The 27,830-nt window shown below is 50.7% G+C and overlaps 2 protein-coding genes across 10 annotated transcripts in view; one reads left to right on the top strand and one right to left on the bottom strand.

Annotated features, from left to right (window-relative positions):
• Positions 1 to 27,830, top strand: part of LOC115833031 — a 51,841-nt gene that overhangs the window by 21,855 nt on the left and 2,156 nt on the right. The window contains exons 2-5 of one of the 5 annotated variants that reach the window (XM_030805701.1): positions 1,486 to 1,631; positions 4,794 to 4,881; positions 7,102 to 7,195; positions 14,525 to 14,635. In XM_030805701.1, the coding sequence (XP_030661561.1) occupies positions 1,486 to 1,631; positions 4,794 to 4,881; positions 7,102 to 7,195; positions 14,525 to 14,607 (411 nt within the window). In that variant the 3' untranslated portion in view covers positions 14,608 to 14,635. Of the gene's footprint in view, positions 1 to 1,485; positions 1,632 to 4,793; positions 4,882 to 7,101; positions 7,196 to 8,354; positions 11,954 to 14,524; positions 14,636 to 27,830 lie in introns of those variants that run through there. The other 4 variants (XM_030805702.1, XM_030805700.1, XM_030805697.1 and 1 more) reach the window with 4 other exon arrangements.
• KAZN (kazrin, periplakin interacting protein) overlaps positions 7,796 to 27,830 on the bottom strand; it is a 1,203,323-nt gene continuing 1,183,288 nt past the window's right edge. For 4 of the 5 annotated variants that reach the window (XM_030805686.1, XM_030805690.1, XM_030805687.1 and 1 more), the window contains 4 exons: positions 24,679 to 24,910; positions 22,979 to 23,080; positions 22,253 to 22,419; positions 12,438 to 13,813 (listed from right to left, as the gene is read on the bottom strand). In XM_030805686.1, coding sequence (XP_030661546.1) covers positions 13,174 to 13,813; positions 22,253 to 22,419; positions 22,979 to 23,080; positions 24,679 to 24,910 — 1,141 coding nt within the window. In that variant the 3' untranslated portion in view covers positions 12,438 to 13,173. Of the gene's footprint in view, positions 11,367 to 12,437; positions 13,814 to 22,252; positions 22,420 to 22,978; positions 23,081 to 24,678; positions 24,911 to 27,830 lie in introns of those variants that run through there. The other variant, XM_030805689.1, reaches the window with a different exon arrangement.

Here is a 27,830-nt window from a genome sequence, read left to right as displayed (position 1 = left end):
ATGGGGAAAAGAAGAGAAAATAATAAAGAATAATAGTAACTCCTTGTCTTTTTCCTGGAAAAATGGGGGCACTTTGTTACTCATCTCTAGCAGCAAGACTGGGTCAATTAAAAAAACAGAAGAATTTAGGATTCTTTCATGCTTCCAAGTTGTTCTGTGTAATGCAGATAGAGTCCTTAAAATGCAAGCGAGAGTTGTGTGTGTGCATGTGTGTGGTATGTAGTTGCTGGGAGAAAGGGTGGGAGTCACCTCAGTGTCAAGGCCAGTGGACAGTAGGTCATTTACCTGGGAATCTTCTCCAGTCAAGCACGTGGAATCCAATTCTAGTTGTCTTTAGCTGGTGATGGGGGTAGTGTGTGAGACTCTTACGCGCTGAATTGCACGCCCTCAAAATTCAGATGTGGAGTACCTAAGGGTGTATTTGGAGACCAGGTCTTTAAAGAGGTAATTAAATTCAAATGAGGTCAGATGGGTGGGCCCTAATCCAGCATGACTACTGCCCTATAAGAAGAGGCGATTTGGACACACACATACGTAGACAGGCAACCATGGATGGACCACAAGGAGAAGATGGCCGTTTGCAAACCGAGGAGAGGGGCCTCAGAAGAAGCCAACCCTGCTGGCACCCTGAGGTTGGATTTCCAGCCTTCAGGACCATGGGCGAGTCCATGTCTGTTGTGCAAGCGCTGTGGCCTGTGGCACTTGATTATGGCAGCCCTAGCAAACTAAGTCACAGAGAAATGGGAGTGGTAGGGTGGTGGTGGTGGTTAGTGCATCACAACCAAACCGCAGAAAGCAAGGATGGACGTGGCCTTGGAGATGACTGGATCTGAGAATAGATCAATTGTCCTTGCCCCCCGCCCCCATCTAGGCATCCGACTCTGGGTGGGCCCCATTCTCTAGGCATCTCCTTGTGGGTGGGATGCAGCAGCCTGCAGCTCTGGGACTCGTCATACAGCTTAAGATCCAAAAGAAAGCAGGAGCTCACCTCCACCTGCAATTCAGAGCCCTGTCGGGAAGGGTTCTGATTTTCACCTCTCAGGTTTGGAGTCTACTCCTGGACCTTTCATCATGGGCCAGGGCTGCAGGGCTGGATTGGTCCAGCCAGGATCCTGAGACCTCCCTGAAGGCGGGGTTGGGGGTGAGGTGGGGGCAGCAGGATCCTAAGGGCACCAAGATCAGCAGCATCCCCACCTCCAATGACTTCACGGAGTGGGGGCGGAACAGTTCCCTGAGGCCAGCCAATCAATCGGGAGGTCTCTGCAGGGATGCTTTCCCCTCTCCATCCTGATTGGTTCCCACCCAGGAATTTCCCATGAAATGCAAACCACAAGGCGAGAGGCGGACCCCCACTGGGAGGTCCTGGGCCGCGCCTGGGGCGCAGGCAGGGGGCTCCCTGTGAGTGTGTGGAGTGGTGGTGGCTGGCGACGGCCATGTGGCGTCATGGTGATGGGAGGGTGTCCATTCTTTTTCTTCCTTCTCTAGGACTTGAGGTGGGACATGGAAGAACAGGGGCTCTTCCTGGTTTGTCCACCCGGCCCAGACCTCCACTCCTCACCCAACCTACCACTTCAGAGCCAGAAAAAGACCTCAGAGAACATCTGCTCCAACTCCACCGAGGCTCAGACAGGGTAAGGAGTTGGCCCCACGTCACACAGCCTGGTGTATGTGGCAGAGCCTGGGTGACAGACAGCCCCACCAGGTCTTTCAGCTCCAACCTTGGTTAGAAGGGGCGGAAGGCTGGCACACCCAGCTGCTGCCAGACACCGCCACTAATGAGTATTAGTGGCAGGGCCTGAATCACTTGCCCAATTTGGACGTGGGCAAGTTTCCAAAATGTCCTGGTTGTTTCCTATTGTCTATTTTTTAAAAATGATGGCCTGTAATCCCAGCACTTTGGGAGGCCGAGGCGGGTAGATCACCTGAGGTCATGAGTTCAAGACCAGCCTGATCAATATGGTGAAACTCCGTCTCTACTAAAAATACAAAAACTAGCTGGGCATGGTATCGTGCATTTGTAGTCACAGCTACTTGGGAGGCTGAGACAGAAGAATTGCTTGAACCTGGGAGGCGGAGGTTGCAGTGAGCTGAGACTGCACCACTGCACTCCAGCCGGGGCGCCAGAACAAGACTCTGTCTCAAAAAAATAAATAAATAAAAATAAATAAAATTAAAAAATTAAAAAAAGGTGGTGATGATGCAGGTGTGGTCCAAGATTAGCTATTCTAAGTACTCACCGAACCAGATCTTTCTAAGTCCCTAAATTATTACCTTGTTTTAAGTCAGGAGCTCATGGGGCTGATGGGGCTGTCTTTACCCTTTAAACCTATAATTTACAGAGCAATATTCTTCCAGGCAGAGGGGGTGGATCCAGCTTCCAATCATGCAGTACTTAATAATGAGGAGGTCTTTTCCGCCCTGGGGACATCTGGCTTCAGGAAATTTTACTGTAAACAGCTGGGTGTGACCAGCAGCTTTAGGGCCAGGGCTGTAATGGCCCAGTGGGTTCGAGCCCAGACTCTGCAGAGAGCCAGTCTGCTGAGGCTGAGGTCCTGCTGCCACTCACTAGGGTGGGACACTGGGAAATCTATGGAACACTCCGTGCCTCAGTTTCCCATCTGACCAATGAGGAAAACAACGCTTACCCGAGATTGTTGTGGAGACTAAATGAGCAAAAACACACACAGCTGTGATTCTCAATCAGGGATGATTTTGTTCCCCCGGGGACATTTGGCAATGTCTGGAGAAATTTTGAGTTGTCATGACTGGGCAGACGGATGTTGTTACTGGCATCTAGTGAGTAGAGGCCAGGGATACTGCTAAACATCCTATAAGAATGAGCTGGGCTTGGTGCGATGGCTCATGCCTGTAATCCCAGCACTTTGAGAGGCCAGGGTGGGACGATTGCCTGAGTGCAGGAGTTCGAGACCAACCTGGGCAACAAAGAGAGATCCTGTCTCTACAAAAATTAAAACAAAACAAAACAAAACAAAAACTGGCCCAGAATGTCAGTAGTGCTCACTGAGAAATGCTGGCATAAAGGACAGTGTGATGCTCCAATCAGTATTGGTGCTTATTAGTCCTCAGTTCAAGGTTGGATGTCCCTGAATTCTCAGTTCTGTTTCTGGCACTTATGTGAGCTGCTGGGTGCTTGGTCTTAAGTTTTTTCCCCTGTCTGAGTATCAGAGGGCTCCTCTCCCCGGAGTCTGCCTGCCCAGCCCCACCTGCAGGAGAGAGGAAGCCTGTATTGGGAAAGAGGAGGCTCCTGCCAGGCCACTTTAGAGGATCCTCTGGCTTGGCAAGTCCTAAGAGCCACGGGGCGCTCTTGGGCTGCTGTTCTCTCACCCCTTAAGAGCTGGAAAATCAGTGCAGGCGTTGTGTCCTCAGGCCATGAGGCCTGGGTGGGCTGACTCCACCCTCGGTCAGCTTGCAATCCTATCCAAGCCAATGGGATTCCACCCTGAGACTTTGCTAGAACCGCCTGGCAGGAGGGTCTCTCTTGTGCAGGGGTTGCTGGCTGAGACAGTGTTTGTCTTGTGGCCATTTTGCCAACAAATGGGGACAATCTGTCTGAGAATTAACTGGTATAGAGGAGAGCAAACCCAAGAGGTGAAGAAGGCTGAGTGTCTTGAAAGCATCATCGGACACCCTGGCGCCAGCTGTGTCCAAAGCCAGCTGTTGACCTTGACTGTTCTTTACATATGCCGCTTCATTCCCATTTACTGACTTTTCAAACGATTTTTTGAGTGGGGTTTCAGTCACTGGTCACTGGCTGTATTAGGCCATTCTTGCATTGCTATAAAGAAATCGCTGACACTGGGTAACTTATAAGAAAAGAAATCTAATTGGCTCATGATTCTGCAGGCTGTACAGGAAGCATGGTGCCAGCATCCCCTTCTAGGGAGGCCTCAAGAAGCTTCCAATCATGGCGGAAGGCAAAAGGAGATGCCTTCTTCCTACTGTCTCTCTCTTGCTCCTGCTTTTACCATGTAATGTGGTGGAAGGCACATCACATGGTAAAAGCAGGAGCAAGAGAGAGATAGTAGGAAGAAGATGCCAGCATTTACAACAACCAGATCTCGCGAGAACTCACTCACTGTCACGAGGCTAGCACCAAGAGGATGGTGCTAAACCACTCCTTAGAAATCGGCCTCCATGCAGAGCTTGCAGTGAGCCAAGATCATGCCATTGCACTCCAGCCTGGGCAACAGAGCGAGACTCCATCTCAAAAAAAAAAAAAAAAAAAAGAAATTGGCCTCTGTGATCCAATCACTTCCCACCAGACCTCACCTCCAACACTGGGGATTACAATCCTACATGAGATTTGGGCAGGGACAAATACTCGAACTTTATCACTGGCTCATATAGAAATTCTACCTGCCCTATGGTCTTTTGTTTTTCTATGTTTTCCTGGAGCCTTAATTTTTTTTTTTCCTCCTTAGCCGGATTGGAAGTTTCTTGAGGGAAGGGCTTGTATAGTAAACTCAATCCCCTCTGGATGCTATGAGGCAGCACAGTTCAGTGGAACTTTCTGTGACAATGAGGATGTTCTGTATCTGCGCTGTTTGGTACAGCAGCCACCCACTAGCCACATGTAGCTATAGAGCACCTGAAATGTGGCTAGTGTGACTAAGGAATGGAGTTTTAAATTCTAATTTAATTTTAATTCATAATTTGATTAAATACATGTGGCCTGTGGCTGCCATATTGGCCGGCACAGCAGGGTAGCGTCTTGCATGAGCAGCTGTTGCTCTGTGAATTTTTATATATTTATCCGTTCATTTGCTTAACAGACAACGAGAGTGTGCTGGACACCGGGAAATGTGGTCCAGGAGCAGTCACAGTCCCTACAGACCTCCCACAAATTACCGTAATGCAAAGGTGAGAATGTGGAATGTCTCAGAGGAGACCCAGATTACAGCCTCTGGAATTCAGCAGAGATCCCTTGTGGTCCAGAGAGGTGTTGCGGGGAGAGGGGTGGGACTGCATAAGACTCCTCAAGGGCAATTAGTCAAACACTGAGATGAACTGATCCATCTGCGCTCTGCTGAGGATCCCTTCTGGGATGTAAGTCCTCATCCGAGAGGCAGCTGGAGGGGACAGGGCCCGGCAGAATACGGTTAATGCAGCCAAAGTTCAAATTCTGGCTCTACTAGCAGTGAACACTTGGGAGAGCTCCTTCACTCGCCGACTCTCATCAGTAAAATAGTAATAGCATGAACCCCTCCAGATGGTTTTAGGATTAAAAGAGATACTTGTGCAAAGCCTCAGCATACAGTAAGTGGTTGGAACAAACATATGCATAGAATCTTAGCTGCCAATTATTATGAGGACTCAGCCCTCTCCTCCTGTTGGGGGGGCACTGTGAGGCTTAGAGAGACTCAGGGAGACCCAGCCCCTCACCTCCATCCCACATGAGGCTCTACCCTTCCCTGGGGGCCGGGTCTTCCTTTCTTGACTCCCCTCAATGCCAGGGCTGCCTGGGGTGCCGGAGATCAACCACAGAAAGAAGTCCTGACTGGTTCAAGTGAATCGAGGGGAGTTGGGCATTTCCCACCGGTTCGATGAAGCTCCTTTCCAGCTTCATTCCCTGCCACTGGGAATCAGCAGCACAACTTGCAACCAGCATGGCTGAAAACAGGCATCTTGGGCAGATTCTACCTGACACCTTAGTTGGCAGCCAACCAGCTGTGCACTGGCTATCCTAGTGCCACCTCATGGGCCCTTTGGATTGGGCTGTAGCCTGATAAATCTAATTTAGCTTCGAGCCAGAGCAAAGGGAAAGAGCGAACTGTTTGCAGAAGGCAGGGCCTCATGTCCAGGTGTAGCACTTAAGAAGTACAAATTGCATCCAGGATGACACAGATGCACGGGAGCCAGGTCGAGGGTCCTGGGAGGAGGCAGAGGCCCAGCAGAGGATCTGCTGCCTGGCGCCCCTTCTTTACCCCAGGAGATGAGCCCCTAACCCCCAGCACTCCAGCCTCAGGGGGTTCTTTGTAGCCATGGGGCTCTGCCCCTCCTGCCATAGGACCTTTGCACACACTGCCCATGCTGTCTAGAATCCTCTCCACCTGCTGAACTCTCCTTCACCCAGGCCTCACCTTCTCTTTTCTACATTAAATCCCCCATGTGAAAAGATATGAAAAGCCCTCTGACTACCAGCTACCTCTGCTGTCAAGACTTAACTACAGTTGGCTGGGTGCGGTGGCTCACACCTGTAACCCCAGCACTCTGGGAGGCCAATGTTGAGGGGGATTGCTTGAGCTCAGGAGTTCAAGATCAGCCTGGCAACATAGTGAAACCTCTACAAAAACAAATTAATCAGGTGTGGTGACATGACTGTAGTCCCAGCTACTCGGGAGGCTGAGGTGGGAGGATTGCTTGAGCCCAGGAGATTGAGGCTGCAGTGAGCTATGATCCTGCTACTGCACTCCAGCCTGGGCGACAGAGCAAGACTTCATCTCAAAAAAAAAAAAAAAAAAAAAACTTAGACCACAATGACATTTGGCGGAGTATTTAATTCATGTCTGTCTTTCCCACCAAGAGGGTAGTGGTTGGGCAGGATTTTTTCACCATTACGTCCTCAGCATCTAGCTCAGGGACTGCCTGCCTGCCTGGGATGGTCTTCCCCCAGATCTTTGCAGGCCTGGCTCCTCAGAATTTAGGTCTCAGCTCAAAATACTTGAAGTCCTGATCACACTTGTCACTATCTGAAATCAATCACCCTGGCCACTGGTGTGTTTCTTATCTCCTTTCATGACCTGTCTAAGTTCTGCCACTAGATTCCCACCACCAAGGACCAGCCCTGGCTCCCAGGCGGATTGAATAATATAGTATCTGTGGTCAGCCTAGAGAAACTGGCCAGCCCCAGTCTATCTCTCAGCGTCTTCTAACTTTTCTTGTCTCCTCCCCATTTAATACACGCTTCCAGAGTGCTCAGTCCTTGCCGACATGAGCAACGGGCAGCGCGTGCGGCTGGATTCCTGCCCCACGAGAAGCACACAGCCTGGTTTGGGGAGCTGGGGCTCCATCAGGGCTCTTTGGATACCTGAGTGGAGCCCACAGGCCAGCCCCCACCTTGTGTGGTTGGGGCTTTGCTAGGAAGGCCCATCTGTGCACCATGACCTTGGAACTCAACGTGAGATCCCTGGACCGGCAGCAGCACCTGGAAGCTTGTTGGAAATGCCGATCTCAGGTGAGACTCCCAAATTCCCACATCTGCACCTGCACTCCCAAAATACCTCCCCACCCGGTGATCCGAGGCCATGGGGCGGTCTGAGGGGCACTGTGCTGGGGCGTCCCCCACTAGAGATCCAGTCTGGCAATCTGAAGATGTAAGTGCCCCCAGGAGGAGTGACGGAGTGACACAAATGACACAAGGGGAGGGGACTTTTCAGGTGTCTCCTCCTGACTGCAAGTTCCCGGAGCAGAAGGCAGTGCCCTCACAGGGACTTTTCTAGACACTCCGAGTGCACCTGAATTGCATTTTGAGTGATGCTACCTGCTAAGGTAAATCCTATGCTGGGAGGTGGAGGGAGGAGGGGGGTTTGCCAACATTGCAGGGGGGTGAGGGTTGGGAGAGTGTGTAATTGTGAGGATGAGCCTGGGATTTAGAGGCAGATGGACTGGGTTTGAGTCCCTGCCCCGGGATGTCTTAGCTTTACAGAGCTGGGCAAGCCCCTCCACCTTTCCGATCTCAGCTTCTCCATCTGTGAAATGGGTTCATAATCTCACAAAGAGGCTGCTGGGAACACTAAATGAGAAAACACAGAAAGAAGCCCCCTCCACCATAAAGTGCTGTGCAGTAGTATTTATTGTTACAGTGTTAAAATTCACTCTTGGGGAAGTGATTCCGGGCCAGGGCCCTGGGAACCGCATCTGTGTTCAGAGCCAACCCATTTCCTCTGCAGCCACAAAATGCCTTTGTGTGTCAGGGCTCGGGAGATTCTCCTCGCTGGCCAGCCATCGGCAAGAATGCCAGACTCAGAGGTTGCCATTGCCCACAGGGTTTCTTCTCCTCTCCATTCACAGCAGGAAGAGCCCTCCGGAGCCTCGCAAAGCAGAGTGGAAGTGGTGGTGCCCAGGACGCGTGGGCTCTGATGGGAAGGGGGAGGTGGGCCTGAGCATGGGCCTTCTTCTCCCAGGGTCAGAGGGGCCTGGGTACCCCTGGAGGGAACGCTGAGGTCACCTCTGGCCAAATCTTCCTGTTCTGCCAGTACCCAGCCCTGTTCAGTGACGTCAAGCTTTTGGGTCCCTGTCCTGGGGCCCTCCACGCTGGCCAGGCTGTGTAGGGACGCCCTTCTCTCCACTTCATTGGGTGCAGATTGTTGCGTGGCTTCTCCCCTCCTCTGCAGCCTGGGGTCTGAAAACAGTGATGCCGACAGACAGACAGATTTCCAAAAGAAAGGTCCCACTCAGCCAAGGACAAAGGGGCCTCGCAGAGGCTCCTGGGGGTCAGAAAGCTGAGAGTCTACCGGGCAGGTGCCTTCTGCACCCACAGGCACAAGCTACAACAGCTTTCCAAGAAGCGCATCCACATCGTCCCCAGGTCCAGATGCCCACATCGCCCTGCAGGGACCAAGACCACACTCAGGCTGCTTGGACAGTATGTAGCGGGTCACTGTTCTGGAGCTGGCCCCCCTGTAGCCTGTGACAATCAGCTCAAGTCTCTCTGCCAGGTCTCTGCCTTCTGTTCTTCTTGCCCACCTTAAAGCAGAGTTGACGTTTCGGGTTTTTCCAGCAGACAAAGCTCACTCAATCTGACGTTGTGGACGTTGTTAATTTAACAACCAACCCATCCTCATGTTGAGAAACCAGCTCCAAATGCTCACCTGGCTGTCAGGGATGGGGAGCCTCATGGGTGAAAGAGGGATGTGATGGCATAATTTAAACCAAAAGAGGCATTTGCGGTTGCCCGTGTTGCCCCAGGCCTGCTGACCTCCTGCTGTGAACGTTTTGGGCAATACCATCTCTGCCAGTGACCCCCAATTGTCCACTTGTCTCCGGTAAGATCAAACCATGTAAGTGCCATTTCTGACAACTTGGGTGAACGTTGGTTTCAAATCATCAGCTCTGCATTCAAGCTCTACAATTCTGGCTCACTCTGTGCGAATAACTGCCTGCCTGGGCACACTGCCGTTGCTGCCTCCCAAAGGGCAGTTTCTGGGATCCCAGGTCATCCAGGCTGGATGTGGCTCGGGAGTGACCTGTGGCACCAGGTTGGGGGCAGGTCTCACCTCTCCTTTCTGAGCTGTGGACTGCAGCTTCAGGACCCTATGGATGAGGCTGAATGTCATGAAGATAATGGAATTTGGAGTCTGAACAAAGCCAAGCCACATGCCGGAGATTCACCGCCTGGGGCCCAGGATCAGAAGTGTGCCCTTAGGAGGCCAAACAGCCACCTGTCTACCAACTAGACATTTGGTCCCAGATAGCAAGAAAAGCTGTGTATATGTCGTTAGGGGGAACACCACGGTCTTCGGCATGAGAGAGGTGTAATTCTCAAGTTCATCAGAGCTCGGCTTCCCCCATGAGAGGAAACAATTTGCCAGGTTGAAGAACACATGCCTTGAGGGTTCTCAGAGGCTGATACCTGTTGCGAATCTTGGAAACTCAAGCCCCAGTGCAAACGGCCTTGAAGGAGGTCGAGCATCATGGTTCCAACAAGTGGCTCGCTTTAATAAATAACCCAATGTGTAAGCAGAATTGCAATGCATCCGTCCTTCCCTAATCATCACGTGGCTGTCATCTGGTCAATGAACTGAGGCCCGAAGGCTTGAGTCAAACTGGTTTTCAAGGCTGTGCTCATGGGATTTATATGTTTCTTGAGTCCTGTTGGAGGCTCTTGGCAGGTGTGAACATTAAACATTTCTTTTCCTCCTTTTGCACACTGCTCCAACCAAAAGAGTTGGAGCGAACTAGCTCTATGTCATTTCTGTGTTGTAAACGGGAAATTAGCTACCCCATAACTTCCCATTGTCTCCTGAGAGGTTACAAAGTGTGTTACAGATATTAGCAAGTGTTAATCCTCACGATGTCCCTGGGAGGGAACCAGAAGTATCATAGATGACGACATTGAGGCACAGAGAGGTGAGGCCACTGGGAAGAAGCCACACAGCATAACAGTGGCAGGTCAAGAAAAGGGCTGGGGTTCTCCCCACCAATACCGAATGATTTTGCTCTGTGGAGTTTGTCTCTCGGTTAGGACATTGGTGAGCTATGTCACCTATGTTTCAGGTGACAGGGACATCACAAGAAAGTTTGTTGGGTTAACAATATTGAGCATTTCCCTGCCCCAGACCCCAAACTCATCGCCACACTCCATACCATTGTCACTGATGCAGATAATGGGGTTTGGAATCTCAGTAAAGCCAAACCACAGGCCAGAGATTCACCATATGGGGCCATCGGTCATCCCCGATCCTGTTGTCCCAATAGCTTTCATTCTGGTGATAGGATATCTGCATCTCCTAGAAATGTGGCTGCTAAGCCCCACTCCTGCATGGATCATTCACCGGCTCCCCACTCAGCGTAGCCACTCCTGGGTGGATCGGCAAACAGCTCTTCAATACCTCCGCCCCCATGTGTCACAGAGCTTTTCAGGTGGAAGGATTTTGCATTCTCCCAAGAGAGATTCAGTGAGCCAAGTCAGGACCCAAGTTCTCAGTCCAGGGTAAGGGTGCTGCAGCCGAGAGCCCCCCAACCCCCGCCCTGTCTGACGTCTTGGCGAGAGGCAGCACTTCTTGCACCCAGCTCTGCCAATGCACTGGGCGCTGGGGTGTGGGGTTGGGGTCCCCTCTGCTCCCGCCGGAAGGGTGTTTTGGGAAACTGTGGGCCTCTTCCCACCTTGGCAGCTCAGTTTAAGGCTCCAGGGACTGCTTGGCTGCTCCACAGTGACGGTCACTCTGAGGTGGAGCCTGCGTATCATGGATGGAGGCAGGGCCGGACACTGTGACAGGTCCTCTGGGCCAATCTCCAGCTGAACAGGAAAGTCCATGGCCCACCCAAGACAGGTGGGCTGGTGTCTTCTCTCTCCTGGGCGCTGTGGAGCTGAAACCGCAGAGTGCGTTGGGATTTTGCCCAGGAGCAGGGGACATCCTCAGCCTGCAGCCGCTATGTACAGTGAGAACGACACCTGGGGCCATCTGGCTTCTCTTCCTTCCTGGGTCTCTCACGTTGGGTCTGGTGGAGCCACCAGTTCCTTACACGTTGGTGACCTCCAGGCTGCTGTAGCCTTCCAGACGGCACTGTTCCAGCCTGCTTTGGGGGTCATCGTCTCCACAATCTTCGTTTTGAAGAGAGCCATAGTCATCATGGAAATCGGGATCTTTGCCGCTGAAGCCCCTTCCTATCTTCCCCAGGGGCAGCTGAGAAGACAAGAATATGATCAAAGGACAGGAAGAAGAGAAACAAGAATTAAGAACGAAGGTCTGGGAAATGTCTCCAATTCTAATTGCTCTGTGATTGAGTAACTTACTTAACCACTGTGTGCTCTTCCTATTAGTAATAATACTCCCTGCTCAGGGAGGCTGAGGGGAGTTTGTGAATGACCATTAGGGGAGAGCTTTGTGTCCCCCCCCCGCCCCCGGAAGGATTCAGTTGGTTACCAAGGGTGAGGACAAATATTGTCGGTCTGATTATTCCTGATTCACAAAAGCCTCCTTCTTCCCTCCTTGATGGGTGGAGAGTTGAGGAAGTGTGTCCTGGAGACTACCTGTGAGAATGTCTGAGGAGGCCTGTGAGGTGACTGCACTCCCAAGTCAAGGAGGAACATTCTGGAAGGCCTGGTGTGGCAGAAAGAATGCGAGTTTTGGGGACTCACAGACCGGGGTTCAGATCCCTGCTCTGCCACTTTCCAGCTGTGTGACCTTGGACAAGTCACTTCCCCTCTCTGAGCCCATTTTCTCAGCTACAAAATGGGAATAGTTTTTTTTTTTTTCTGAGACGGAGTCTCGCTCTGTCACCCAGGCTGGAGTGCAGTGGCACAGTCTCGGCTCACTGCAAGCTCCGCCTCCCGGGTTCACGCCATTCTCCTGCCTCAGCCGCCCGAGTAGCCGGGACTACAGGCGCCCATCACCGCGCCCGGCTAATGTTTTGTATTTTTTAGTAGAGACGGGGTTTCACCATGTTAGTGAGGATGGCCTCGATCTCCTGACCTTGTGATCCGCCGGCCTCGGCCTCCCAAAGTGCTGGGATTACAAGCGTGAGCCACCGCGCCCGGCCGGGAATAGTAGTTTCTAACTCCCAGGTTTGTTGTAAAAAGTAAAGTCCCACCAGCCTGGCCAACATGGTGAAACCCCGCCTCTCCTAAAAATACAAAAATTAGCCGGGCGTGGTGGCGAGTTCCTGTAGTCCCTGCTACTCAGGAGGCTGAGGCATGAGAATCACTTGAACCCAGGAAGCAGAGGTTGCAGTGAGCTGAGATCGCGCCACTGCACTCCAGCCTGAAAGACAGAGTGAGACCCTGTCTCAAAAAAAAAAAAAAAAGTCAAGTCCCATCTGCAAAGCACATAGCGAGTGCTTGCACCGAGTAAGTACTTGATGTACTTGATGAATAGTAACTATTATTATCACACACACAGTAGGCCTTCAAAATACCTCTTAACTATTATTATCACAGGCAGTAGGCCTTCAAAATATCTCTCAACTATTATTATCACACACAGTAGGCCTTCAAAAATACTTCTCTCTTATTGCACACATCTCTGTGTTAAAGCAGTCACATTAGTGCTTTGTAACTATTTATTTGACTGCCTTTCTTTCCAGACCAGTGTTTCCTGATCTTCTTTTTTTATTATTATTGCTCCCTAAGGAGACTTTTTAGAAAGTTTTTTCCTAATTGCACCCCTGCTGTGAAATTGTAATGCCACAGACATACTACGCCTCTGCTTACCTACCATATGTACATTTGTGCTTTTACATAGAAAGAATAAGAATTTTTGCCACCGCCCCCACCCCCCACCACCGCCAAAACAAATTTTCACTCCTTTGGGGGCAATATCAGCCCCAATTACTAGAATGCATGTTCTAGAACGGAGCTTCTTAAGGGTAAAGTGGCAATGTATTCACGTTTATGAATGAATGAATGGGGATCATGCCTTCTTCAAATGGAAGACATTTTGGGTTACCCAGTTCTGCCATCTGTGTCTGTGCATTTCCATTGAGGAATCTGTGTCAGTTGGAGTCTGTGCAAATTGGAACTGAACTGCACATGTTTTCATACTGTTTGGATGGAGTCACCAGAGGTTCATCTTTGCTATTGGTCAGGTCACCAAAGTACCAAACTGAAATCAGTGATTGGGGCTCAGAGTTCGGGGCTGCGCTGGAACCCTCTGGGCAGCCTGGCTGAATGCAGGATCCCCCTCGCCCCAGAGAACTCCTTTTCCAGGAGACAAAGGTGGGTCCCAGAATCTGCACGCTCAGTAATAGCCCCAGGTGATTCTGATGCAGGCAGGTGAGATCTGCACTTTGAGATCCAGGCGCTACTCGAAGCCCTGCGGGGGCTTTGTGCCCTGTACCCAAAGCATAGTGAAGGTTCCTTGAAGGTACATCTAGGGCATCTGTCCTGGATGCCCCCGTGACCCGGCCTGGCACTCCACCTTCACAGGCCAACACAAGAGCCACAGAGCTCCTGGGAGGAGAAAAAAAGACCTTTCCCAGGTCTGCAGGACTCACAGGCAAATCCATTGAGAGACTTACCCGGCCAGCCTTGTACTTGAGACCACTGCTGTTCTCCTCCTTTCCTGCCCGCGTGACGCTGGAGGCCCTGCCAGGGGGCGTTCCAAAACGCTCAGCCTCCCGGATGCCTGTGGAACTGAAGAGAGGACCATTTTGAATCAGCAGGGGAGGCTCAGTCAGCTCCCCAGAGACACACACGCACATTGGTGACAATGACCACAGCTGCTGAGACCGACTGATTACCTCCCACGTGCCGTCCTTGTGCTCAGCACTTTTTAAGTGTGATTTCACAACATGCCTGGGGCTTGGGACTGCCAGCCCAGCATTACAGATGAGGGAAAGGAGGCCAGAGACAGCAAGCAATTTGCCCAAGATGACACAGCTGTAAGCGGCAGAATCAAGATCTGAACTCAGGCTTCTGACACTCCAAAGTCTTGCTCTTAACTCTTCAGTGTACTGTGAACCTTACTGCAACAGACGCCAGATGAGAATCTCAGCATGGTAGCTAATTAGTTGTGCTTAGAGAAGCATGAGGCGTCTCCCCTGCTCTGAATTTGCAATCTGTGTCCCCCACCTAGCTTTCTACCTGAAGCTGCCCCCATGACTCCCTTCTTTGTGCAAAAGCATCGAAGCGTCTGTTAGGATTTGGCCAACTACAGCCTGCCTGCAGGTCAAATCCAGTTGGCCGACTGATTTTATAAATAAAGTTTTATTGGAACTCAGCTGTGCCCATTTGCTTGCGTGTTGTCTATGGCTGCTGTCTTGCTATAAGGACAGAGTTGTAGACTTTTGACAGAGATCATATGGCTCCCAGATCCTAACATATTCACTATCTGGCCTTTTACAGAAAAAGTCTGTGTATCAATGCTGTGGATAAACAGAGTTGGGGCAAGAGGCCTGGCCTGGGGCCAGAAGTCACCATGGAGGTAGACTCATTGAAAGAAATGAAACTTCTAGGCCGGACATGGTGGCTCACACCTGTAATCCCAGCACTGTGGGAGGCCAAGGTGTGTGGATCACTTGAGGCCAGGAGTTTGAGACCAGCTTGATCAACATGGCAAAACCCATCTCTACTAAAAATACAAAAAGAATTAGCTGGGCATGGTGGTGCACACCTGTAATCCCGGTTACTCGGAGGCTAAGATTGAACCTCAGGAGAATCACTTGAACCTGGGAGGTGGAGGTTGCAGTGAGCCGAGATCGCACCACTGCACTCCAGCACAAGACTGTTTAAAAAAAAAAGAACCTTCTAACCTTCTAGCATCTTTTAAGCTGCCTCCTCTGAGGCAAGTTCTTCTTCTGGGGTAAATTTTGCTGAGAAAGTTCAAGGGAAGGGAGTGGTGTGTAGGAGACAGCACTGATTGAATGGCAAATGAGCTACGTTCTCAAACCCACGGGTTCCACAGGCTTCCACGTAACAGGGAGGCCCTTGCTCAGTGGTGGGTCAGGAAATGTCTTCATGAATGGCCCCTCTCCTCCACCTGGAGGCGAAATTCCCCAGGTCCAGTGGGGAAGCAGCTGTAATTGCAGAAGCCACAGAATGTGAACTCAGGCAGCTGGCTGTTCGCTCTCTGGCATAGAGAGGTGCTGGATCCCCCAGCTCACGGAGCACTAGCAGTCAAATGAGCCTGGGACAGCCTCAGGGTCCCATTTCTTATTTTCACTGAAGAAGAGACAGGAGACCAAAGGGGGTGTGTCTTGTCCAAAGATACACAAGACACCCAGTGGCAGGGATGGAAATTGAACTTGGGCCTCTGGGATCAAGGTCTAGACCACGGCCTTTCCACCTTGGGATTTAGGGTAGGACAGTGGTCGCACGTGTGGGCTCCATGTCAGCAGCCTGGATCAGTGCCTTAGCGTTGGCATGGCCTGGGCTGCGTGCTGAGCAGAGTGGGGTTAATAACAGAACCTCCTCGTCAGGTCATTGTGAGGACTAAATGAGAGGATACACACACACACACACACACACACACACAAAAATACATATGGACACACACAAACATACACACAAATATACACACACAAATACACACACATACACACTCATACACACATACACACATACATATACACACACATACACACATACACACATACACACACATGCACACAAACATACACAAATACACAAACATACAAACACAAACATACACAAATACACACATACACAAATACACATGAACACATATGCACACACACATACACAAATACACAGACACACACAAATGCACACTACATATACACACATACACACAAACACACATATACAATATGCACACACACAAATACAGACACATACACACAAATACACACAACACACACATACATATACACACATACATATACACACAAGTGCACATACACATATACATATATACACATACACACACACATAAACATACACAAACACCACCTAAACATACACACATACACAACACACATATACACACAAACACATATGCACACACATACACAAATACACAGACACATACACAAATACACACAAACACAAATACACAAATACACAAACAACACAAACACAAACACAACACAAACACACAAATACACACATACACACATACATATATACACACACAGGCACACACACGCACATATATATACACACATACATACAAACACCATCTACACATACACACATACACAACACACATATACACACATACACATACGCACAAACATAGACACACACATACACAAACATACACAAACACAAACACACACACAAACACATACATGCACATACACACATATATACACGCACATACACACATACACAAACACCACATATACATGCACATACAACACACATACACACACAAACACATATACACACAGACACACATACACAAACATACAAACACATACACACAGATATATACACACAAACACACACTCAACACAAATACACATACACATACAAACACCACATACACATACATACATACACATACAACGCACATATACACACAAACACATATATACGCACAGACACACATACACAAACATACAAACACAAACACACATACACACAGATATATACACACAAACACACTCATACACAAACATACACATACACCCATATACACACAAACATACACACACATATAAACATGTACACAAACATACACACACATATACACACACACACCCATACACACCCATACATATACACACACATAAACATTAAGCTCTGCGTAACAACAGCAAGAGTAATTGCTAGAATTACATCTTACTGTGGCCAACAAGGGCTTTGGGGACACAAGCGTGGTTGGAGTTCCTGCTCAGCTACTCCCTCCATATGTTCTGGTGCGAGTAGAACACCTTACTGGGCCTCAGTTTCCTCATCTGTACGATAAAGTCCAGTAAGCAGCCCTGATCTTTTTTTTTTTTCTCTGAGCGAGGGTCTCGCTCTGTTGCCCAGGCTGGAGTGCAGTGGTGCGGTCTCGGCTTACTGGGCTCAGGTGATCCTCCCACCTCAGCCTCACAAGCAGTTGGGACTACAGGTGCACGCCACCACACCCAGCTAATTTTTGTATTTTTGTTAGAGACAGAGTTCTGCCGTGTTGCCCAGGCTAGTCTCCAGCTCCTGGGCTCAAGTGATCTACCGGCCTCGACCTCCCAAAGTGCTGGGATTACAAGTGTGAGCCACCGTGCCTGGCCAGCCCCGGTCTTAACAAGCTACCCTATGCACAGAAAGTGGTTGTCTTTCTGTAGACAAAGGAATACGGGGTGACCTTGGCCTCCACTGTGCCAAAATATCCTCCCTCCTTATTTTTTCCACAGTGGCTGAAATCCCCCCGTCTAGGCCTTTGGATTAAATCCCATGAAAACACGAAAGCTCCAGGGGATAAGCCATGCACAGGGCCGAGGTCTTCGGAAGCTTTGAACCGATCTATTAAGTATTTCTAGTCACTTAGACCTCGAGGAAATGGTACGTTGGAAGGAGAACTTTTTGATGAAGGAACGTTGTGGAGAATGGGGCATCTCACTGGAATCTCCTGAGTCAATGTACGGCACCCCGGGCACTAAATAGGCATCATGGTGCAGGAAGGTTGGGGGCTGGGAGTCAGCTTCCGCCAGCGGGGCCAGCCTGAGCATTGAGTCTCAACCCATTAACCAAGGATTTACAAGGCCGGAGAGGCACAAGATGCTGTGCTGGGGAAAATGAACGGGAAGGAAAGAGTACTCGAGGGCCACTCACTATGTGCTGGTAGCTCCTCACCTCGGTGGCTCAGCAAACCCTCTGCAAAGCCCTGGGAAGAAGGGGTGATCACCCCATTGCAAGCTGAAAAAGTCATGGCTCAGAGAGGGTAAGTTGCTTGTCTAAAATCGCACCGATGATGGTGGAGGAGCCAGAATGTGGCCTCAAAGTCCCCGCTGGGCCCCATCGCACACAGGCCCACGCCTCTGGGCACTGAGCTGACCCAGTGCCTGGAGTTTGGGCTCACGTTTCAGGGATGGTTTGAGGGTGGGGTGGGGCAGAATCTCATCGAAGCTCAATGTGTCCTTCCACCCGCATTCGAGTGGCCTGCTGAGTGACCGGAGAATAAATGTTTTCCATCGCCAATGTCTTGGGAAGCCTGTCAGCCGAGGAGGTGGGACAGGTAACAAGGTTCTCTTATTCTGTGTGTTTGAGGGTCAAGTCTATTTGAGTTTGTAATGGAATTGTTCTTCTCCACTGAAATGCTAATGAGAACGCCAGAGCAAACTGACAGAAGGGGACTGCCATGCAGCTACTCCAGAGGAAATTGTTGACTGCATGGAGATTCTTCTGTCTGCAGATGAAGGCAGGGGCAGAAGCTCTCAGTTACTGCCGGGCATCTATGTATCCAGCAGGCTGCATACAATTTGCCTCACTGAACCTTTGGAACAAAGCTACAAGGTCGGTATGAGTCATATTCCCATATTACACAGGAAGAAACTGAGGCTCAGAGAGGTAAAACCTAAAACCACTAGCTCATGTTCAACACAGCAAGAAAGCAGTGATGCTGGGGCTCGAACCCACATTGCAGCCATTGCCCTGCAGAGGAGGAATGGGAGGTAGCGGTGGTGGGGCTAGGGGTGGGTTTGGAATAAATCACAAATATTTATATTATGGGGTGTCTTACGATGTGCCGGTTCCTTTGCCAATTGCTTTATGCATTGTCTTAACCTCATCTTGCCATCAACTCTTTGGGTGGCAGATACTGATTACCATACTCATTTTGCAAATGAGGAGAGTACAGTTCAGAGAGGTTAAGTAACTTGCCCAAGGTCACACAGCTGGGATTGGTGCTGCTGGGGTTTGAACTTGGGTTGCCTGGGGCTAGAGTGCCACAAGCCATTCTGGATGGGTTTATGTCTTCACTTAGATGTCTATGAAACCAGTTTCTTGCCTGGATGGGAGCCAAAGCCTTTCTTGGATGAGCAGAGACCCTCAGAGATCTATTAAAAAAGGGAAAGAGAGAAAACCTGGAGTGGAAGCAGGCCCTGGGCTGGAACTCCACACCATCCACCTATGAGGTCTTCTCCCATCTCTGTAAGCTTCGTGAGGGCAGGACATGGATCACTCAAGTGCCTGCGCACAGCAGGTGTTCAATGACTGTGGAGGGTGGCTTTTACGGCAAAAGGGGCACTATTCTAGCCTAGATCCCAGGGGAGAGAGATCAGTTCCAGAAAGAGCTTCTGACTAGGAGTAGAGACCTGGGTTCCAGTCCTGCTCCTTTGTGTGTCCTGTCCCTGACTGTTTTGGTGAGAGGCCATATCGCCTTCAAGGCACATTTTTTGTTTGTTTTGACTCCTCCGATCCCCTGGCAGGTGCCTTTGGGTCACCTCTGCTCCTTGCTGCATCCTTCCTGCCCACTGGTTTTATTCTCCAGGTCCTTAATGCACAGTCTTATGACTGACACATTGTTGGCGTTGGACCAAGGTTTATCAGGAGATGCAGGAAGTCAGTGTGTGTCAAAGCAGATACCATGAGACCAGGGCAGAGACTTCTCCTTGGCGCCTTTGGGTCATGTGCATTGTCAAAGTTGTGGGAGGAGACTGGAGATGATGTCATGTTGGGACCCATAAGCTCTTGGTGAATGTGGGGCCTGGACAGAGTTATTTCCCTCTTATCTTATCATTGGGAGGCTCATTGCCTTCGTCTCATTCTTGAAGAAGTCCCTGCCCTACCACAACATAAGAACCCACCCTATTTGTCCCCACCAGTCCCTTCTCTGGTGCTCCCTGACTAGTCTTAGTTCTGAACACACCTGTCACCTCATGGGTGGTCAAGGGTTTAATCAGATACACGTATGCCTGCTAATATTTAGCTAGAGCCGTCTCTCCAGGGCTCAGAAGTAAGTTTGTTACAGATCATGTGGATCCAGAAGGGAGGTCAGGGAAAGGGGATAATTCTGAGGAGAAAAGGTTTTTTCCTGTGTCTTTTGATTCATGGCTCCTGGAAGAGGGTTTCGTTTTGTTTTGTTTTTCTGTTTTGTAGAGATGGACCCTCGCTCTGTTACCCAGGCTGGAGTGCAGTGGCATAATCATAGCTCACTGCAGCCTCACACTCCCGGGCTCAAGTAATCCCCAGCCTCAGCCTCCTGAGTAGCTGGGATTATAAGGTGCACTCCACCACCTCCAGGGAATTTTTTAAATTTTTAGTAGAGACAAGGTCTCGCTATGTTGCCCAGGCTGATCTTGAACTCCTGGGCTCAAGCAATGCTCCTGCCTCGGCCTCCCAAAGTGCTGAGATTGCAGGCATGAGCCACCATGCCTGACCTAAAACAGAGTTCTTATCAAACATTGTCTCCATAAGAACCACCCCAAAATGTTAAAATGTAGATTGCTGTGCTCTGCTAGCAGATCCTTGTCCTGCAAGTCTGAGACAGGACCAGGGAATCCGCATTTTACAATATCTTCAATGATTCTGCTGCAGGGGTCTGTGGGACTCACTTTGAGAACAGCTTGGGTGTAAGCCTGCCAATAGGGAAGAGCAGCCCAGGACACCTGGATCTTGCCATACATGCACAATTTTTCCTTAAGCCTCAGTTTCCCCACCTGTATAACATGGGGAGTGGCCCAGCTGCTCCCTAAGGCTCCATGTGGTTTGGGGGTTTAGCACTCAGGCCTGAGTTAGAGAGCCCCAAGGTCAAATCTGGGCTCTGTCAACAAAATCAACAAACCTTTAGATAGGCTGATTAAAAAAAAAAAAAGAACAAAACTCAAACTCCGATCACTAAAACCAGGAGTGAGTGAATGAGTGAGAGAATATGACTACCAACTTTATATATGAGGCATTATAAGATAAAAATTACATGATCAACTGCATGCCACCAGATTAGCTAACCTAGATGAAATGGACAAATTCCTAGAAAGATATAAGCTACCGAAACTGCCTCAAGAGGAAATAGGAAATCTGAACAGACCTCTAACAAGTGAAGAGATTGAATTAGAAGTCAAAAAGCCTCCCGGAAAGAAAAGCCTAAGACCAGATGGCTTCACTGGTGAATTCTACCAAATGTCTAAAGAATAACGAACACCAATCTTTCCAAGCTTTTCCAAAAACCAGAAGAGGAGAGAATACTTCCCAATTCATGCTATGAGGCCTATATTACCCTGATACCAAAATCAGACAAAAACGTCACAAAGAGGGAAAACTATAGACCAATATCCCTTATAAATATAGATGCAAATTTTTTCAACAAAGTACTAACAAATTTAAGCCAGCAATATATAAAAAGGATTATACACTGTGACCAAGTGAGGTTTATCCCAGGAATGCAAGGTTAGTTTGACATATGAAATTCAATCAATCAATATAATACACCATATTGATAGAATAAAGGACAAATCTAGGATTTGCCACTTAGTAGCTGTGTATCTTGGGCACATAGCTGGGTACCTTTGAAGACGTTTCTCCATCTATAAAGGAGGGATAATGCTAGTGATCTCTTGACATTGCCAGGAGGATGAGATTAGATAGTTCACACAGCAAGTATTCAATAAATGGTCATCTAACCCTAAGTGCATGATTTTAAGAAGAGAATCCACTGGGAGGGGGACTGGTTTATGCCCAGGTGTTCATTCTCTGGTCACTTTTCAGATGAGGATACTAGGACAGGTGGGCTGATGTGGTCTGCTTACCTGGTCCATAAGCATCATTAATACGCTCATTCCTGACTCCAAGCCTTTGTTCCCACAGTTGCCCCACCTGGACCAACCAACTCAGCCTATTAGGCCAGTGCAAGTCCTCCCAGCTACACTCCACCTGCATGTGGCCTTTCCTTACACATGCACTGCTTGCTATCTCTTCTCTAGACACCTGGGTGTTTTTTGATTTAATATACACTTAATTCAAGACCTGACTGCTCCTCTACCTCCTTCTAGTCTATGACCTTCAGGCTAAAGCACTTTGCTTCTCTGAGCCTTGGTTTCCTGATCTGTAAAAGGAGACCACCATGGCACAAAGAACAAGTGGGAGGCAGTAAGTGATGGGCCAGGATGGGGAGCTGGACCATCTGCTTCCAAAGCCCTGAGCTGTACTGTACCCCGCAGCCCACACGACTGGATCCCAGCCCGTGCTCACTTGGCTGGGTGGAAGATGGCGCTCATCTCCTCTGCCAGGTGTCTCCGGAGGATGTGTTTCCCACTGGGGATGCCCAAGGCAGTGGCCATGGCCTCCGCATTGAATGTGGGCTCCAGCACCAGCACAGCACCATGGACGCCGCTGTTGGTCAGGTTGTCTGCGTACTCCTGGGGACAAAGGCAGGGGGCTTGTTAGCCTGCAGGGGCCATGCTGCTGGCCTAAGGAGGCCCCAGTTCTAAGTGGGGCTCTGTCTCCAACAGCAAGGGCTTGATCCCCTGGGGACCAGTTAATTTGACGGTGAAGAGGAACCCCTCCCCAATTTTTCAGAGCCACGAGGGCAGGGACCTCCTGTTACTGAGATGGCCCCTGACCCTAGCAGGAAATCATCAATATTTGTTAAATGAATCTCAACCCCACACTTGCTTAGGAGAGTGGGGCTGGCTCAGCCTCCCTACCCCATGTGAGCAAAGCATCATGACATGGGGCTCCTATTTGGAAGGTAAGCAGTTCCCTCCTGAGTGACAGGAGGCAGGTAATTCTTGCTGGGCCTGGGTTAAGATGCTCCAGCCCACACAAAGGGGATATTAATTTGTGTGGGATTTGCCCATTGATTTGCATGCGATCTGCATATTGATTTGCATGGGATTTGCATATTGATTTGCATGTAGATTTGCATGGGGTTTGCATATGCCCGAGAGTCACCCCGACCTCCGCTATCACCCTCACCTTCAGGTCGATGTCTCGAACCCACTTGAGCACCCGCTGGTTGGTCCACACCACGGGGTCAATGTTCTGCGTCTCGCAGCGGGCCCGGCGCTCCTGGAGGGCCTTGTGGGGAGACAGTGGGTCACTCGGAGGGACAAGGAGACACACAGAGGCCACATGTGGAGTGGGGGCGCCCCGCATCTCTTTTTCCCCCGAGACAGAGTCTCTGTTGCCCAGGCTTGAGTGCAGTGGTGCGATCTGTGCTCACTGCAACCTCCACCTCCCAGGTTCAAGCAATTTTCCTGCCTCAGCCTCCCAAGTAGCTGGGATTACAGGCACCTGCCACCAGGCCGGGCTACTTTCTTTTTGTATTTTTAGTAGAGACCGGGTTTCACCATGTTGGCCAGGCTGGTCTCAAACTCCTGACCTTGCTTGTGATCCACCCACCCTGGCCTCCCAAAGTGCTGGGATTACAGGCATGAGCCACCAGGCCCGGCCCCTGCATCTCTTTTTACTTGTAACTTCTGTGATCTCCCACATGTGCCTCCTTGGCAGACTGGGGACCGGGGCCAAGGTCTGTGTCCTTGTCACTCCCTGTCCTCAGCGTGGCATGGGGAAGGCACTGCTGCTATCCTCGCTCCACAGACAGGGAGCTCCGACTTTGCCCAGAGCCACACAGTGGCACGTCTTGGAGTCAGAATGAAAACCCATGTTTGGCTGATTCCAAGTCCTCTCTCACCACCTCGCCACCATATCCCAGGCTTCCCTGGGTCCCACAGGGACTGACCCCAGTTTTCACAGCAGGCACACAGTGAATGCTTTTCAGTGGGTGTTTGAGAAGGGGGACAAAAGGCTGGATGGCCCCCTCTTCTGTCCCTCTTCTGACCCCGAATTGTTGGGTTCTGACATCACTCTAAGAAAAGTCAGCTACCTGGACTCAGCCCCACAGTGCCCAGCAGCTCAGGCCCCTGGTGACCTCTGCAGCAACCCCCTACCACCTCCCATCTCAAAGCCAGCACCCCACCCAACAGGACTCTCAACAACTGCTGCCATGGATCAGTCCTCTGGGCCTTCACCACGCTGTTCCCTCTGCTGGGTTGCTTTTCCCCTCATGTCTTCTACTGATCCCTGGGGTTCCTCCTTCGGGTCTCAATTTAGTCATTGCTATCTCTGGGGAGCCATCCCTGAGCCCCCTGGAGACTTCTCTGGGTTTTCTTTTTTTCTTTTTTTTTTAAATAGCCAACACTTAAAAATTTTTATTTTAATTTTTGTAGATATACATAGTAGGTATATCTTCTCTGGGTATTCATAAAACCCTGGGCTTCCCTCACTGGGACAATCTCCCACAATATTGGCACCACCAGCTTCCTTGTAGTTCTCTCTGGCAAGTACTTAGCTCTCCAAGGATGAGGGCTCCCATTTCCCCTGCACTGAGCACAGTGCCTGGCCCGTGCCCAATAGGGGGTTGTTGGAAAGAAGGAGGAAGAGAAGATGGCTGGCTGGCTGGCTGGCTGGATGATGGATGGATAGGTAGATGGATGGATGGATGGATGATCAATAGACAGTGGATGGCTGGATGATGGATGGATGGGTGGACAGATGGATGGATGGGTGGACAGATGGATAGATGGGTGGTGGGTGGAAAGATGAACAGACAGTAGATGCCAAGGGGGGAGGGGTGGGCAGTGGAAGGCACCCCCATCCTGCGCCCTGGTCCTCACCTCCCTGCTGAAGTTCACTTGGTACAGCAGCTCGATCCCCAGCAGGATGCTGACCTGGTGGAACTTCTTGGACACATTCAGGTGCTTCTCCAGGTCTCGCTTCATCAGGGAATTCAGCATCCGCCCATCAACCAGGTGGTTCTGAAAGGCCTGGGAGTACTGGGACAGACCGATGTCATTCAGCCAGGCCTTGGCCACCCAGTGATGGTCCAGCTCGGCAGCTTTGGACAGGCTGGGGAGGAGACACAGCCAGAGAGTGGATGGGTGGGGAAAGGCGGCAGAAACAGACGTACAGGCGGAAATGGGTGGAGATGCAGAGAGAGGAAAAGCAATGGGGTGGGGGGAAGGACCAAGAAAGCCACAGAGACAGATATGGACAGGGATGGAGCTGAGAGATCAAGAGGAAAAAAAGGGGAAAAAGGAGACAGAAAGGGCAGAGATGGGGAAAGAGGTGGATGGAGGAGGGAGACAGAGAGAGAGAGAAAGGGACACAGAAAGAGAGAACAAAGAGAGAAGGAGACAGAGAAGGAGAGAGAGAGAGAGACATTGAGAGACAGGAGCAGAGGGAAATAGAGAACAAAGAGGTAGAGGCAGAGAGAGAGAGAGAGAGAGAGAGAGAGAGACCGAGACTGAAGAACAGAAAGGGATCAACAGAGAAAGTAGTAGAAGGGAACAGGAAGAGACTCACCCACACTCAGATGCAGCGAGGGTGAGAAGGCGCAGGGGCAGGGAGCAGAAGGGCCGTGTGTGGCGGGAGGCAGCACCTCTGGGGACCCTGCCCCTCCACCTAAGCCCTCCTCATTTCCCTGGGGGCCTCCACAGCATCCCCGAGACCCACAAAGCCTGGGCTTGGCCCACCTGATTGGCGCATCCCTCCCCAGTGCTCTGCGGTCTGTTTTCCTGTTTCGGGGATGTTGGGTGTCCACTCAGGTGTGCGAGGCAGGTCCTAATCGTGCGCGAAGAAGGCAAAGCTGCCGTCTCCAACTTTGCCTAGAGCCACACAGTGGCCCATCTTGGAGTCAGAATTAAAGTCCATGTTTGACTGATTACAAACCCTCTCTCTTACCACTGCACTGCCGGGTCTCATATTTCCTTGTGCCCCACATAGAAATGACCCCTGTACCACGTATACAGCAGGTGCACAAGTGCTTGAATTTTCAAGCCGGTGAAAGTGTGACTGCGCCTGGCTGTCATTCCGCTGCTCGCCACACAGTGGCAGCCTTGCAGAAGGAATGAGGATCACCGCATCCCACCTGCAAGGGATTTTGCAAAATGCCCCAGGTCTGACAGGTGGGAGAGTGCTGGTCTAAGTGGGAGGTGCAGGGGGCCACGAAGCCATCAGTATGTGAAAGGGAAAGTGGTGGGCTTGCAAAGCCACTCCACCCTGCTCCTGGGGCAGCAACCAGAGACAGCTGGTCATGCCACCCTCCTGCTGAGGGTCCTGGGTGGGTCCTCTCTGTCCTTCCTGCCTTCATGCCTGGATATGCATTCAGCATCCCGTGACCACCCTGCTGGGGTACATGCTGCCATACAATGGGCTCCTCTTCCCTCCTAACCCCCTCGCCTCTTTCTCCAGGCACTCCTGTCTCTGTGTTACCCATCTCCAGGGCTCTGGAAGGCACCCTTGAGGGAGGGCTCCCAAATTCTCCACTCTCTTCTGAGCATCTAAACTCTGAGCTCTTTTCTGAGCTCCTCTTTCCTCTCTCAGCCTCTAGCTGCCCTCTTAACACTGCCTGGCTATCACAGACGTGTCACACTTAATGGCTCAGTTGTTCCCCTTCACCGTCACTGTCACCATCACCCAGGGGCCCTTCTCTGTCACCCAGCTCCCAAGCTGATAGCCCATCCTTGTCTGTCCGGTCACTCTGGTCAGTGCATCCTCTGTCCACTTCTCTCCTTTCCCAGCTCTAAGCTGCAGGCATCTCTGGTGTGGATTTCTGCCACTGTCCCCGGCTGCTCCCCGTTTCCTGCCTTTGCTTCCCTTCTATACCACATCCCCCAGGACCACCAGGGGGTCCTTTTAAAATGTCAGTCTGATCATGTACCCCCCTGCTTAACCCTCTGTGGCTTCTCTTTGGAGGAGTAAAATCACAAGTCCTTTGAGTGGTCCGCAAGGGTCACCCGCACTGGCCCTGGCTGACTTTCCCTCCCACAACGCACATGGGGCTTGGGCTCCTGGGGGCCGTTTCCTGGAGGCACTGAGCTCTTCACCCCAGATTCCCCTCCCTGGCCGGCTCCTTGCAGCCCAGGGCTCACCCATCCTCATCCCTTGGGCGTCAAATCTCCCTTTTCTCAGAATTTGCTGTGTCTAAAGTTGCCCCCAAGTCTGCTCACTGTCCCTTGTGCTCTCCTTCAAAGCTCTAATCACATATTGAATCTTAGCAATTAACTGGTTTGTCCACTAGTTTATTTTCTTTCTTCCCCACCTTAGCAGATAAGCTCTGTCAGGACAGAAACTGTGTTCACTGCCAAACAGCACAGTGCTACATGCACAGTAGACACTGATTGAACGCTTGCTGGAAGAATGGCTAAGAGACGGATGGGCTTGCAGCTGGGCTTCACTCTCCTTTCCTCTGCCCATCAGCCTCCCAGAACCACTTGGGTCTACCAGGCCCCCCTTGTCTCCAGGCCTGCCCTCTACCCCACCCTCTTCCCCTGGTGAACTCCTATGGACTCTGCAGAGATGTCTGGTCTCCTGGAAGCCTTCCAAGATGTCATGCTGGGTCAGGAGCCCTTCTCTGTGCCCAAAGCCCCTGGAAGTCCCCATCTCTGGACTAGTCACATTGTGGTTCATGGTTACGCATCTGGCCAGCTGCCTCACTGGATGGTCAGCTTCTGGGGGGCAGGACGGGGTGTGGCTTATCTGTGAATGTCCAGGGCCCCTTCAGGCTCAGCGTTCACATTCACCAGTGTTTGTCTTATAGTCGAATGTGTGGATGACAGAGCAGGGCTGGGTGAGCGGGTCATTTGCCCCAGTCCCCCTGGAGGCTGCCCAGCTGGAGCTCCTGAACTGGAAACTTCTGGCCCAAGACAACCTCCCTTCTAGGATGAAAAGGTCCTGGGGCAGTCCCCCTCCCAGTCCCTCAAGGGCCGGCCTCAGCCTTGTTACAGAAGGACCCTTCTCTCAGGCAGGAGTTGGAGCCCACAGCCCT

Source organism: Nomascus leucogenys, chromosome 24 (genome assembly GCF_006542625.1).
Source record: "Nomascus leucogenys isolate Asia chromosome 24, Asia_NLE_v1, whole genome shotgun sequence".
Taxonomy (NCBI): Eukaryota; Metazoa; Chordata; class Mammalia; order Primates; family Hylobatidae; genus Nomascus; species Nomascus leucogenys.
This window is presented reverse-complemented; position numbering and strand designations above follow the sequence as displayed.